The sequence below is a fragment of the Puma concolor genome, chromosome D1 (assembly GCF_028749965.1).
Source record: "Puma concolor isolate L17-30 chromosome D1, mPumCon1.1.hap2, whole genome shotgun sequence".
NCBI classification, from domain to species: domain Eukaryota; kingdom Metazoa; phylum Chordata; class Mammalia; order Carnivora; family Felidae; genus Puma; species Puma concolor.
In genome coordinates this window covers 14387070-14402045 of record NC_141676.1, presented here as the reverse complement: position 1 = coordinate 14402045, position 14976 = coordinate 14387070, and the positions used below count along the sequence as shown (strand labels likewise).

The window sequence follows — 14976 nt, the reverse complement described above, 5'->3', positions numbered from 1 at the left end:
AGGTACAAAGAAGGGCAGTAAATATATCTGGAGAAATGGGAAGGTTAAAAAACTGATCACAACACATGGCTCTAATTCCTGTTTATAAAATACACCGAGTTGAACTATCATCGTATTGCTCAGGCAATCTCTTAATTCACTAGTTCACAGTAGAGGAAAGATGAATCTTCAGATTGGATTGCTGCAGTTGGAATAATTTTTGTACTTTTTACAAAAGTCCTTAAGTTAATCCTATGAAACTAAGATTCCTTAACATAGTGTGAGGTTGCATTGATGTTATTAATGAACGTTATTGAAGAATAAAACTAGAAGACATGTTTCTGTTGTCTGCATGACAAGCATATAAGCAAGTTCTTTCCACAATTTCAAGTGTTTGAGTCATATTAAAATCTTCGTTAGTAATTTTCTCAGTGCCACCATGATGTCTTTGTTCCTCAGAGTATATATAATGGGATTCAAAGTTGGGATCAAAACGGTGTAGAAAAGAGAGATCAATTTCCCAACTCCTTCAGATTGATTTGGTTTGGGTTGTAAATACGTGATGGTAGCCGTTCCATAGAATAAGACGACAACTATCAGGTGAGAAGAACAGGTGGAGAAGGCTTTAGCCCTCCCTTTGGCTGACGACAATTTCAGAATGCTGGAGATAATTTTGCCATAGGAGACAACAATCAACAGAAATGGAACCATGACAAATATCACTGCAACTACATAGACTGCTATCTCATTCACAAATGTGTCCCCACAAGCTAGCTTGAGTACTGGGGGGAGGTCACAGAAGAAATGATTAATTGTGTTAGGCCCACAAAAGGGCAGAGAGAAAATCTGGCATGTTTGCCCAATTACAACTGGGACTCCACTGATCCAGGAGACAGTCACCAGTTGGACACAGACCTTATGGTTCATGATTAGAGGATAGTGCAGAGGGTTACAAATGGCCACGTAGCGGTCATAGGCCATCACTGTCAGGAGAAGACACTCTGAGCCTCCAAACATAAGGACAAAACACATTTGTGCAGCACAGGCAAAGAAAGAAATACTTCCTTTCTGAGTCAGTAAGTCCATGAGCATTCTGGGGATAGTGACTGTTACGTAACAGATTTCTAAGAAGGAGAGATTGCCAAGAAAAAAATACATGGGGGTCTGGAGAGCAGAGTCAATTCTTGTTACCAATATTATGATGCTATTGCACATCAGGATAGTTAGGTAGATGACTAAAAATATCCCAAAAAGAGTCCAGTGGAGATTGGGAATATCAGAAAACCCCAAGAGAACAAATTCCATCAGTGTAGTAACATTTGAAATTCCTGTTTTTAATCGATTCTCCATCTGCAGACATAGTAAATGAAAGAGGGTCAGTCCATTAACATTTTCCAACCACATTTTCCTTCCTGTTAACTGCAGTAGATGCATTAATGTATTTATGCATTCTCTTAAATTATTTCTTGACTCTGTTTCCAGAAAATGAGATGTGAAATCTCAAAAATGAATTGATGTGCACTTAAAATCAATTCAAGAAGGAAAATCCTAATGTATATGTTTTATACTTGCACGTAATAATAGAGATAATGAGAAATATGCATTGATTCTTTAGTATATCATGCAGAAATAATATGTATTATTGCACCCCTATTATGAGTAGAATTATCAGACAGGCTTTTTCTATTGTTTTTGACTGGATTCATTTTTTTTTCCCCTGTGTTGGTTGGGTTGTACCATCTTCTTTCATTTCAAGCCTTTCCCCTTAAAAGGTTGTTTAATTCTTATTCAAAATGAGTATTAAGTCTTCCCATTTTTATTCTAATGAGAATCAATTAGTTAAACCAATCCTTTGTTCCTGTGGGAACAAATATATGTGAGGTTATTGTTCTACTTTATGTACCTTTCCCATTAAATACTGCTAAATACTGAAAGCATTAATCCCATCTCATCCATAACTTTCCCTATTAAGACATCCTATGCAATGCATGATAAGTATCACTTAACCTTTAATTCAATCAAGAAAAGTAACCCCCATTCCTCACAGTATTTTCCATATATTCCTTTTTATCTAAGTAAGAGTCTATGATCCACTGTCATTAATTTCATTGCAGTCAATTGCAATTCCCTTTCTTTATATTATTTTCTTAATTTTACATATTAAAGTGCAACCTTGGTTAAACCTAATTATTTTTTATTCAGGGCATGCAAATGGCTAGAGTACAATAATGGGACACACACACACACACACACACACACACACACACCACATATGCATACACAGCCTTACTTCACTTAATATGTCATCTAACATCAGGCAGTCAACATTGCTTAACAATTGTGTTACATTTTATTGATACTTGTTCTTCAACTTTTGAAAACAAATATGATGTGTTTTCCTACTTCATCAAATCTACTACTCCCATCTCCATCTTATATCCTTGTCGGCTGATGTTTTGCCTTAATAGTTTGGCTGAAATCCCCTATTTTTGTCTCTAGACATCAGGAAATACATTTCTGATGTGAAAGCTACCCTCCTTGCACAAAAAGTTAGAGAGACATTCCTGTCTTCAGAAATAGGAAATTCAGGGCTCAGTGAATCTGTTTGAACAAACCTTGTTACACTTGGCAATTCACTACCCCAGCCCAAATACTGTTTGGGATTCCTTTGTCTAAAATGTAAAAAAATGGGGCAACTGAGTGGCTCAGTTTCTTAAGTGACTGACTCTTGATTATAGCTCCAATCATGATCTCATACTTTGTGGGATCTAGACCGGTATCCAGCCCCACATTGACAGCATGGAGCCTGCTTTGGATTCTCTCTCTCCCTCTCTTTCTCTCTCTCCCTCCCCAACTTGTGTGCAATCTCTCTCTTAAAATAAATAAAAGTAAAACATTTTTAAAAATGTATAAAAGTAACGTGACTATGTTTTTTTGGGGGGGTCTTAATTTTTTTTATCGGGCCTCTGTGCACACATAATTAAACTTCATTTTCTTCTCTCAATCTGTGTTGTGTTAATTTAATGCTTAGACCAGCCAGGAGAATCTTGAAGGGTATGGAAGATATTTCCTCTCCAAGAGCAGTTAGCTGATTTTCAGATAAAAATCTCAGAATTTTATGCTTTTCTATTTTTGTTCTTTGTATCTTGAGCCTCAACTTTAGAAGGATCCTTCATGGGGCACCTGGGTGGCTCAGTTGGTTAAGCCTCCCACTTCCGTTCAGGTCATGATCTCGTGGTTTGTGAGTTCGAGCCCCACATTGGCTCTGTGCTGACAGCTCAGAGCCTGGAGCCTGCTTCACATTCTGTGTCTTCCTCTCTCTCAGCCCCTCCCCTGCTCACACTCTGTCTCTCAATAATAAATAAATGTCAAAAAAAACACAGAAGTATCCTTAAATAAAAGAGTCTAGTAGCACAATTATAGCTTACCTTCATGGATTTTCATGAGGCTATTTATGTGACTCTAGGTGTTTTGTAAACTGCAAATGTTTTCAGCTCTTCTTTTGTGCCAGTAAGTGGCTGTAATTCTCCAGTACTCTTGCTACCTTCCAACATTAGGTGCTTTTAAATAGGAAGCAGTCGTGCTCGTCCTGGGGGACATCTCTCGTGTATCATTTTGATTTCTAGGAGACTGCTTCTGCTTTGCGGTCATTATAGTTCTTTTTTTTTTTTTTTAACTTTCTCTGTAGATAACCCTTTCTTCTCTTTTCTTCTCTGTAGATAACCCTTCTTGGCACAAAGCTCCCTCGCTAAGGGGGAGTCCCCTGGTGGAAAAACTCCACTTACTTGTTTAGTATTACTTTCTGGAAAAAAAAAAGTTAAAAAAATCTTTCTATCTATTGCATTTCGGATCCTTCATAATTGGTGTGGGTTTGCTTTTCTTACCTTTATTCCCATAACTAACTCAAATCTGGATCATCCACAGCCTTAGAAAAATCTGTCATATATTTTATCACATGACCATGGTATGCTTGGTTCTTAAATACATTAGGTGGTGCGATCCCTTTTCAGGAGTGAAGAGCTCGGTTCCTGGATTAAGTTTTGTGGAAACTGAAGCGTGTCCTGTCTGGTGACAAAAATCTAGATGGTTCTATTCATATTATGGTGTCCACTCAGACATCAGGGAAAGTATCTGGCTACTTCCAAATGGGATCCACCTCAAAAATAATCATTTTCAACTAAATTATTTAGGAAAGAAAGAGAACAAAAATCAAAATTTCCTGTCAAAATCGTTTTCTTATTTCACCTACTTTTAGGTAGGCATTACAATACAATTATCATGCATAAAGTTGCAAATCCAATATCTACTTGTACTTGCAATTACGTTTGTTTCTTCCTTTTCGGAGCTTTTTGACTATGTGTCAAAATAGTGCTTTTCTATTTGTCAAAATAGTACGTTTCCAAAACTGCATTTCATTTCTGTATTGTAAGCCTGCTTATCTTCACTATGGCATGCTTCTTATACAGTAGCCCTCTGTACCTATTATTGTAACTGATTTGGTATAGCTGAGGGACTTCATGTTTATATACAAATAGGACGTCCATTCATGATTTGCCTCAAATAAGATGTCAGTTACTTATAGGCTGGGACGAATTGAATCTGTGTTTCCTATTGGAGTAGACCAATTTAATCCCTATCCTGTCTTATTCTTAAGACAGAGAATTGAGGGCTTTTTTATTCAACTAAATATCATCATCACACACACAAAAAAATTTAATTTAAAACTGAAACAATGCCTTAGATATGTCTGTGGCTTAACAAAATAAAGAAGCATCTTCCACTCTTACCACAGTACAATTTTGTGGTCAGGAATTAAGGAACTCTGGTTCCTCAAGGCACCTGGGTGGCTCAGTTGGTTAATCATGTGATTCTTGATTTCAGCTCATGTCATGATCTCATGGTTCCTGAGGTTGAGCCCCACATTGGGCTCTGTACTGACAGCATGGAGTCTGCTTGAGATTTTCTCTCTCCCTCTCTCTCTGCCCCTCCCCTGTTCATGCACTTGCTCATTCTCTCTCTCTCTCTCTCCCTCAAAATAAATACACTTAAAATAAAAAGAAGCTGGTTCCTTTTATCTAAGAATCCCATTTTCCCCTAATTTGTTTATCTTTGGAGTTCCCTATTGGATCTTCAGTATTCACACAGCTGAGAATTAAAGATATACAGAAAATAAGGAAACAAATAAACTCTTAAGAGTCTCAACACAGAATAATCGCATCACCTCTCTCCTTGTACTATTGTAGAAACTAATCACATGGTCTAATGTAGATATGAGAGGGCTAGGGAATACTGTTTATCATATATCAAAGAAATGGGAATATATTTGGAAAGCAATAAGCCAGGCTCTGCCACAGTGTTCACACTAACAATGTGCTGTATCATGCTATAACTTGTAAACCTTTAATATATTTTTTTTTTATTTTAGGGAGAGAGAGAGAGTGCACACATGCAAGTCAGGGGGAAGAGGCAGAAGGAGAGGGACAGAATTTTAAACAGGTTCCACACTCAGTGTGGAGCCCAAAGTGTGGCTTGATCTCACAACCCTGAGATCATGACATGAGCTAAAAATCAAGAGTCTGATGCTTAACCAACTGAACCACCCAGATACCTCCATATGTAAGCTTTTAGACTGAAGTTCTAGCATGACATTTACATAACAGTAATTATTGGTGGTACATATCTATATTTTACCTTTTTAAAAAGATATATTTTATGTCTAATCCAATATAATATTATTTTATTCTTTGTTTCCAACGTTTATTCATTTATTTTGATAATGAGTGAGTTAGAGAAAGAGAGAGAAAGTGTGGAGCAGGGTTAGAGGAAGAGGGAGGGAAAGAATCCCAAGCAGACTCTATGTTCAATCTCAGGGACCATGGGATCATGATCAGAGCCGAAATCATAAGTCGGATGCTTAATCAACTGATCTACCCCAGCACCCCAATTTCATTCTTAAATTAGCAACATTATTGGGGCATAGTTTACATAAAATAAAGTACAACTTCTAAAATACATTCAATGACATTTGAAATTTGATGAAATCTGATGAGCATATACTCTTGTGAAACTCTTACCACAATCAAGATACAGAACATTCACATCATCTTGAAACATTCCATTGTGCAGCTTCACAATCTGTTTTCCTTTCACCTCCAACTCCAGGGAACCACTGATCAGATTTCTGTAGCTTTTGATCATTCATAATCAATTCGAATGTCCTCTGTTTTTTACTGGAGTCTTTGCTTAGTGTAAAACTTTAAGATTCAATTCATCTGTATTGTGTATATCACATTGATTTTCACTGCAGAATTGAATTCCCCTTGGATAAATACACTTCAGTGTGTTCATCCATTCATCTGGGGATGGGATTTTAGTTGTTTCTATCACATAGATTGTTGTGCATATTTCTGAACAAGTTTGGAGTAGGGCGTATATTTCCATTTGGGGTAAATGAGAGTGAAATGGTTGGGTTGGGTTGTAGGTGTGATGTTGTCTTTTAAGAAACTGTAAAGATATTTTCCAAAATAGTTACAACATTTTGCACTTCCACCAGCAGTGTGGGGTAAGGATAATAGCTTGACCTTCCCCAACATTTGGCATCATTAAAGTTTTCACTTTTTGCCATACTAATGGATGGGTTGTGGTCTTTCGTTATGGTTTTGATTTGCATTTCTCTTGTGACTAAGTATGTGCCTATTTTTATGTTCTTATTGACTGTTTGTAGGTTTTCTTTGATGAAGTGCTCATTCAGTCCATTTGCTCTTCTCCCCGCTCCTTGGTTGTCAGTATTATTGGATAGCAAGTATTCTTTACGTATTATGGATACAAATTCCTTGTCAAAAGTACATATGGTGAATGTTTTCACCTAATACAATGCTCAGGTTGATTCTGAAGTGAGTTAAAATAAAAGTCTCTTAAATTGATAATCCTGGTTCTTAAAAGGGAAAAAAATTAATATTCAAAAGAAAAAATCGTATTGATGGATCACCTTTAGGAATGGTAGCATTTAAGATAAATAGTTTCACTCATTAATTAAATAAAATAGTGCTTGATGCTAAATAATATGTAATTGTGGGATGTCTGGGTGGCTTAGTCAGCTAACCATCTGGCTCTTAATTTCAGCTCAGGTCATGATCTCACGGTTTGTGGGATTGAGCCCCACTTTGGGCTCTGGTGATAGCATGAAGCCTGCTTGAGATTCTATCTCCCCCTCTCCCTCTGCCCCTCTGCCTGCTTGCTCTCTCTCTCACTCTCTTTAAGAGAGAGAGAAAGAAAAAATATTTAAATGAAATGTAATTGTATCCAGTTTTGGGTAATCAAATTATTAATGTATGACATGAAATACATAAGATTTGTGTATTTTTTTCTCCACATGAAGATGAGGTGGAAAAAGCAAACTTATCCTGAGTGCTGCCACAAAGTTTTCTATATTACTATTCTTTCTTTTGAATGTTGAAGTCCTTATTAATCTAGGAAAATAAAATTTAGTAAGCTAATATTTCTATTTTAAATTCAAGCATCAATTACTGGGAAAACTCAAATAATTAACAGAATGTGTAACAATATTCTAAATCAGTTAGATACTAGTCACTATCCACATCTGGACCTAATCTTCAGCCATGAAGATGTATACTTAATATAAATTAGCTACTGAAACCTCGGAATTTATTTCAAAACCAACATTACACTGAAAACTCACTTTCGCTATTTTACACAACTTTAACTTTATAAAATATTTTATTTTCTTTTTATAAATGCTTCTTGGATTTCTTAAGAGTTGGTGATTTTATTAGCTGGATTGTCTTATTTTATTTTGATTAATTTATTTTTTATTTTAGAGAGAGACAGAGAAAGATTCCAAGCAAAGGAGAGGGGCAGAGGGAGAGAGAGAATCTTAAGCAGACTCCATGCTTAGTGTAGAGTAAATCATGGGGCTTGAGCCCACGACCCTGGGATTATGATCTGAGTCAAAACCAAGAGCCAGACCGACTGAGCCACCGAGGCACCCCTGGATTGTTTTATTTTAGGTCTCTTCTTGAAATATCATTAAGAGGAAAATGAATAAATATCATGCTTATTTGTTACAATCTTGGCTCCGAATGAAGTTTTCCTCTTTCATTATTTACTATTTGACAAAAATTCATCAAGTATTCAAGTTTTCAGTGTTTCAAATATCAAGAAGTAAAAAAAAAAAAAAAAACAGCAGAAAAGAAAAAATGGGCCAACTAGATGAAGAAACGTCTTCTAACCGTATAAGAAGGTGGTCAAATTTGTTTATGAAAAAGGAAAAAAAAACCAAACTGTAGAGATTCAGTTTATTAAAAAATTTTTTTGACAGTTTTATGCAGTCAATTAGGACAACACATTATTTATACTGATTGTACAGGTGAAATGCACAAGTCCTGTGGATAGGAACCAGCCATTGACCCCTAACTCAGTTGTGTTCATGGTGAATCAAACCAGCTTGAATGTGTATGAGTTTATGCAGTTTAAAAAAAGTAATGTTTATTTTAGTTTTGAGAGAGAGAGACAGAGAGAGACAGAGTGCAAGCAGGGGAGGGGCAGAGAGAGACAGAGACAGAGACAGAGAGACAGAGAATCCCAGGCAGGCTTCCAGCTTTCTTCACAGAGCCCAATGTGGGGCTCAAACCCACCAACTCTGAGATCATAAACTGGGCCAGGGAAGACACCTGACTGAGCCACCCAGGTGCCCTGAGTTTAGGCAGTTTTGAATTTGATAACACCATTGTGCTTGCAAAAGAAAGCCAACTAAATGGGATCATGTGGGTTATCTCACTCTGACTTAATGAGCCTTCATTTTGATATTGTCATCTATTCTTCTTTCCTTCCACAGCTATCTGATGCATTCCAAAGAGGACTTTTACAGTTTACCCAAATTTTTTTAGTGGTTTCATCAGGAAAATGGGCTTGCTGTGACCATGTACATTATCACCAGAAATGGAGATTATTTTTTATTTGTTTTAAATGTTGGAAATCATATGTGACTGTGTTTTAAGTATGTCCATTATACTTGTTTGAGTCATTTATCCAAAACAATTCAGTGGTATCTCCAGTGTTGGATCACACGATTTTTGGTCAATTATGATTTTTTGAAGCAAAGGGCGATTGATTTTACTGGCTTGCTTTCAGGTTAAAACAGAAGGATGACATTAAAAGAATAAAGAACAGTATTTTTTTTTTTTTTTGCTTTCATTACCAGCAAAATGTGTTCACTAAAGAAAATTTAGACAAAAGAGGAAAAAAACTAAAACAACAAAACTGTCTCTCATGTGTGAACATTTTGATGTATTTCTTCCATCTTTTTAAACATAGTTGTGTTTGATTTAAATCCTATGCCTGCAGAAAAATTTATAAATTATCAGCCATGTGAGTCCTTACAAAGCAAACATCCTATAACTACTGCTCAAGTCAGCTATAGAAAAATATAAAGTGCCATCACTAGTAACTTTGGGGGAGAAGTAAAGTGGTGCCTGGTGGGATTGGCTGGATGGATACTTAGCTTCTTAATTTCTTATCAGCAGGGCAACCATGTGGATACAATCCTGATATCAGAGAGTCCAGCATAAAACAAACTCAGCAATGAGTAAACATAATCAATGTATAGTAATGTAGGAAAGCAAACTGAACATTAATTTTCGATTACAATATGGCAGACTTAAATAAGAAAACAGAAAATGAGCTCAAATCGGAAGCTAATACATTAAACATTAAGGTAACAATTTTCTCAAGGCCATCATGGCATCCTTATTTCTCAGAGTGTATATCATAGGATTAAACATTGGGGTGACAATGGTATAGAAAAGAGAGAGAAACTTGTCTGCTCTGGAAGAATGTTTAGACTTGGGCCGTAAATATGTGATGATTGCAGATCCAAAGAACATCACAACAACTGTGATATGAGACGAGCAGGTGGAGAAAGCTTTGGTTCGTCCTGTTGCTGATGGCAACCTGAGAATGGTGGAGATGATTTTGATGTAGGATCCAAGTATCAACAGAAAGGGGATCGTAACAAACAGCACAGCGACTGTAAAGACTAACATCTCATTCAGGAATGTGTCCCCACAGGCCAACTTGAGTAGTGGAGGGATGTCACAGAAAAAGTGATTGATTTGGTTAGACCCACAAAATGGCAGAGAGAAAATTTGGTATGTCTGTCCTGTCTCCACTGGAACTCCAGTGATCCAGCAGGCCACTACCATCTGGACACAGACCTTGTGGTTCATAACTAAAGGATAGTGCAGAGGGTTACAAATGGCCACGTAGCGGTCATAGGCCATCACTGTCAGAAGGAGGCACTCTATGTTTCCAAGCGTAAGGACAAAACTCATTTGTGTTGCACAGGCAAACAAAGAAATATTTCTTTTCTGAGTCCAAAGGTTTGTGAGCATTCTGGGAAGAGTGACAGATACAAAACAGATTTCCAAGAAGGAAAAATTACTAAGGAAAAAATACATGGGCGTCTGAAGAGCCTGGTCAACCCTGACTATGAGAACAATGATGCCATTTCCCATCAGAATTATCACATAGACAAAGAAAAATATTACAAAAAGAAACATTTGAAGATTGGGAATATCAGAAAATCCCAAAAGAACAAATTCCGTCACTGAAGTGAGATTTACTTCTGCTGTTTTTTTCTCCATCTGTGAAAATAGTGAAATTAGTTATTTATCTTTTGGGGGCTGTTTTCTAATTTTATGGACAAAAGGAACTTAGGGGAAATTAGTACATAAAATTTCTATTGTTTACTAATTTCCAGCTTTTCATATCCTGGGCATAAAGAACACAACTAATGGAGAAATTCGAAATATATCAACATAGTTAATATGTAATACAAGGTTAGAATTTGACTGAAAATGATGTGTTGTAGAATTGTTAATTTTCAATTTTTGTATGTTTGTGTCCAGAGAAAATTAATCCATTTTATCCTTTATATGTTGACAAACAGAATCCTGAGACAGAAACCTTTACATCACTTTTTCCTTGTGGTATGTTACCACCAAATTTTGAGATATATTTTTTTGTTACTTCTCAATTCTTCCAGGAAGCCTTTTTTTTTTTTTTTTTTTTTTTTTTTTTTTTAGAGAGACAGAGAGAGAGAGAGCATGAGCAGGGAGGGACCAAGGGAAAGAGAAAGAGAATCTTAAGTGGGCTCCATGCTCCAACGTGGAGACCCAGGCAGGGCTCTATCTCAAGACTGTGAGATCATGACCAGAGGCAAAGTCAAGAGTAAGTCGCTTAACTAACTGAGCCACTTAGATGCCCCCATGTGGCTTTTTATAAGTACAAGCTTGCCTTCCATTCCATACCTCACAGCTGTAGCTCTTACTGTTTGTGTATGCACTTTATTTGAAACCATTCTGGTTTCATTTATTTATCAATATAAAATAAACAACATGGTCATCAGATGTTATAATGCAAGATCTTTTCTTTATCTTGTACAAACATGTAGTAGATATTTGATAAATGCTTTCTGAACTATTCCTTATTAATAATGGCAATATTGAAGGAATTACATGGATAATTTGATTTCTGAAACTCTGCCTAGCAAATTTATCCTCAAATGACTTCTCACTGCCATTGGTCACTTTCATTGAAAAATTCTCATTTTAATAACATATCGGAACTGAAAAACAAAAATCATAATAGAACACTATAGATTATTGGGGCGCCTGGGTGGCGCAGTCGGTTAAGCGTCCGACTTCAGCCAGGTCACGATCTCGCGGTCTGGGAGTTCGAGCCCCGCGTCGGGCTCTGGGCTGATGGCTCAGAGCCTGGAGCCTGTTTCCGATTCTGTGTCTCCCTCTCTCTCTGCCCCTCCCCCATTCATGCTCTGTCTCTCTCTGTCCCAAAAAAAATAAATAAAAACGTTGAAAAAAAATTAAAAAAAAAAAAAAAAAAAAAGAACACTATAGATTATTATACAATATCATTGTGAGACAGTTTCCAGAAACATCAAAGGCAGAGAATATATATTTTAGCTAGCAAGTGAGCAAGTACATTGTGATCATGAGGAATTAATGAGACCTACAGAGACTCAATTATCTATTCATGTATTGAGATATAGGGGGACAATATAGAAATTTAAACAAAAAAAGGCAATTATACCATTACATAATGTCTGGAAAAACAAAAGACAAAAATGATTTTGACTAAGTTATCATTGTGTTGATCAAGTGCTTGCAATAAGATTTCCCATTTAGTCTAAAATAATCTTCTTGAATTGAGTGTTGATTTCTTCATGGTGTATTATAGATGGAGGTACTTAGGATCAAAGATCTGCATGACTAAACTATAAAAAAAAAGTTCTATTTGGGTCCTAAGATTCATAAGCATTCGGGGAAGGTAATAGATAACACTGTATAGCAGATTTCCAAGAAGGAAAAACTGCCAAGCAAATATAATGCTACATGGGAGTTGAGATCAGGGTCCAATTCTGTCAGAACTAAGGTGACATTGCCCATCAGCATAATGATGTAGACAACCAAGTACAATCCAAATAGAAACCACTGGAGATGGGGATAGCTGCAAAATCCAAGAGAACACATTCCATTAATTTGGTTAGATTTTTTGTCTGGGCATTTTTCCTGGTGTTTCACCTGTGGAAGGAGAAATCTAGCCTGTGCTTTTTACTGTACCTGCCTTGACATTGCTTGTTCTTTAGACTGGCTCAAAATGTCCAGATGGGCTTTCATGATCATTGCCGTTGTTATCAATTTAAGGATGCTACCATTGATATGTGTCCCATTCTTCCAGTTTAGATCCTGTGGCTTATCACTGTCAAACTCCCTTGAAATTTGCTTCAGGGCCATTCCATGATACTTTCTGAACACAGCCCAGGATAAAAAAATTATACCCCACTCAGCACAGGCTCTGGAACATTGACTACACTGAGGACAGACCTATTACTTTGACATTTGGTTTTCTACTTAACTGCACTTCTTCACAACCCTATTGTACATTCTACGAATTCTCCATGCAGTAGCACTTTATCTTAAAGCGTCTTTTCACATATATTTTCAGCTACCTTTTTCAGGTTTTCACTACTCTGTCCTTATTTGCTGATTTTGAGCATAAATGTCCCTATTATTCAGTCCAAATCACTAAATGGTTTTTAAAGATATGTTAGAATTGTTATCGTGCCCATAAGAATATCCTGTAGAAGGTTACTATGTGGAAAACGTGAGAGGATTTTATTCAGAAAAATTAACTTGAGAACATTGATTCAGATTAACAAAACAAAACAAAACTCTAAAGCAGGTTGACCCTGGGAAATCGGGACAACCAAGAGTGTGTTCATTACCTGTAGTATGCAAGGTGTGTGGGCGCAGAGAGAAAAGATGTTGGCTGTCTGTCTAGTTTTACCCTCCACTCTCTTTGTTGTTCCTCCAAAACATACTCTTCAATCACTGTTTTTAAACTCACCATTCTTTAACGATAAGGCTATCAAATCTCAGAAAAGGTAGATAGTTGACCAATTATACAAATGTTTGTGATTGCAAGCTAGCAATTTTTTTTTATGTCTGAATGCTATTTTCATGAAACTTTTTAAAGTTTATTTACTTATTTGAGAGCAGGAGAGAGAGAGAGAGAGAGAGAGAGAGAGAGAGAGAATCCCAAGCAGGATCCATGCTTTCAGTACAGAGCCTGACATGGCGCTTCATCTCAGGGACTGAGATCTTGACCAGTGCACAAATCAAGAGTCAGATGCTTAACCAACTGAGCCACCCAGGTGCCCTCCATGACTTATTATCTGCGTGATATTAAACAATTATTTAAACTTTCTAATTTTTGCTGCTTCATTTTTAAAGAAATGAATGGGACAATATTGATAACGTTATTACCTATCAACTCACACTGATCACTTATTAACTAGGATTAAATGATTACAATTATGATTATATTTTGTTCTTTGTACTCTCCAGGGTTATAGTGCATTGCCTAGCAAAATGATATGTAATAGCGTTATTGTGTCCCTTTGTTGGTGGTCACGTTTGTCCATTCTTCTCTTTCATTGGAGCCAGGACTAGTGAAGAGAAGGAGGCTCTAGAGAGTGAATTTAAGAGGGGATCCATCATACTCAGGTATGACCCTGAGCTTGTATAGATATATCTCATGTGAGTGTCTCCTTGGGTATCATACCCCCGTGTCTGTTGGCTCACCTCGAGTCCCACCCAGCCCGTTCTCATGTCTCCATCCTAATGGGACTGGACATTACCTACCAAATTTAGCATCAGGGCAATGATGTAGGTAAGGAGTACAGTCCTCTGCAGATGGAAGGGATTGAATCATGGCCTCACCACAGTTACTTGTGTGACCTCAGGCCAGTTACTCAGTTCTCTCAGCTAAAAGTGAGGCAGTTGCTTTCCCAATGCTTCAGGTTGTGCGAATCAAATCATTTCATATATGCAAAAACTTTAAGCAGTTTTATACAAGTTTACACATTTATACATTTATACAAGTTTTGGGTATTTTTACAAGTTTACACAAGTGCTAGTGATGATTTTTATAATTAAAAACAAAGTTTTATTCTACTGAATTTTACTCCGAGTTCTGCACAACTTGAAGAAATACCTTGTGAATACCTTCTCTATTATCACACAATTATTATACAAACACGATGAGATTTTTTTTTTTTTTTTTTTTTAAATTTTTTTTTTCAACGTTTATTTATTTTTGGGACAGAGAGAGACAGAGCATGAACGGGGGAGGGGCAGAGAGAGAGACACAGAATCGGAAACAGGCTCCAGGCTCTGAGCCATCAGCGCAGAGCCCGACGCGGGGCTCGAACTCACGGACCGCGAGATCGTGACCTGGCTGAAGTCGGATGCTTAACCGACTGCGCCACCCAGGCGCCCCCAAACACGATGAGATTTTAAAGCAGTCATCAAATATTATAAAAATCTCAAACCATTCAACACTCAAGTTGTAAACGCTCCGTGAATTCTCTGCCAATATATATTTTTTTGTACTATTATT

General features: G+C 36.9%; 2 protein-coding genes across 2 annotated transcripts; both read right to left on the bottom strand.

Annotated features, from left to right (window-relative positions):
• Nucleotides 1-378: 378 nt before the first annotated feature.
• On the bottom strand, nucleotides 379-1347 carry LOC112865379 (olfactory receptor 10AG1-like). Its single transcript, XM_025928454.2, has one exon. The coding sequence runs from the start codon at nucleotides 1327-1329 to the stop codon at nucleotides 379-381; it is 951 nt and encodes a 316-aa protein (XP_025784239.1). The 5' UTR covers nucleotides 1330-1347.
• An 8360-nt stretch (nucleotides 1348-9707) lies between these two features.
• LOC112865149 (olfactory receptor 10AG1-like) lies at nucleotides 9708-10640 on the bottom strand. Its single transcript, XM_025928190.2, has one exon. It carries the CDS (start codon nucleotides 10638-10640, stop codon nucleotides 9708-9710), a length of 933 nt encoding a protein of 310 aa, XP_025783975.2.
• Nucleotides 10641-14976: the final 4336 nt, after the last annotated feature.

Coding starts and splice junctions, on each gene's coding strand:
- LOC112865379 (XM_025928454.2), bottom strand. CDS start 1,329: ATGGAGAATCGATTAAAAACAGGAATTTCAAATGTTACTACACTGATG.
- LOC112865149 (XM_025928190.2), bottom strand. CDS start 10,640: ATGGAGAAAAAAACAGCAGAAGTAAATCTCACTTCAGTGACGGAATTT.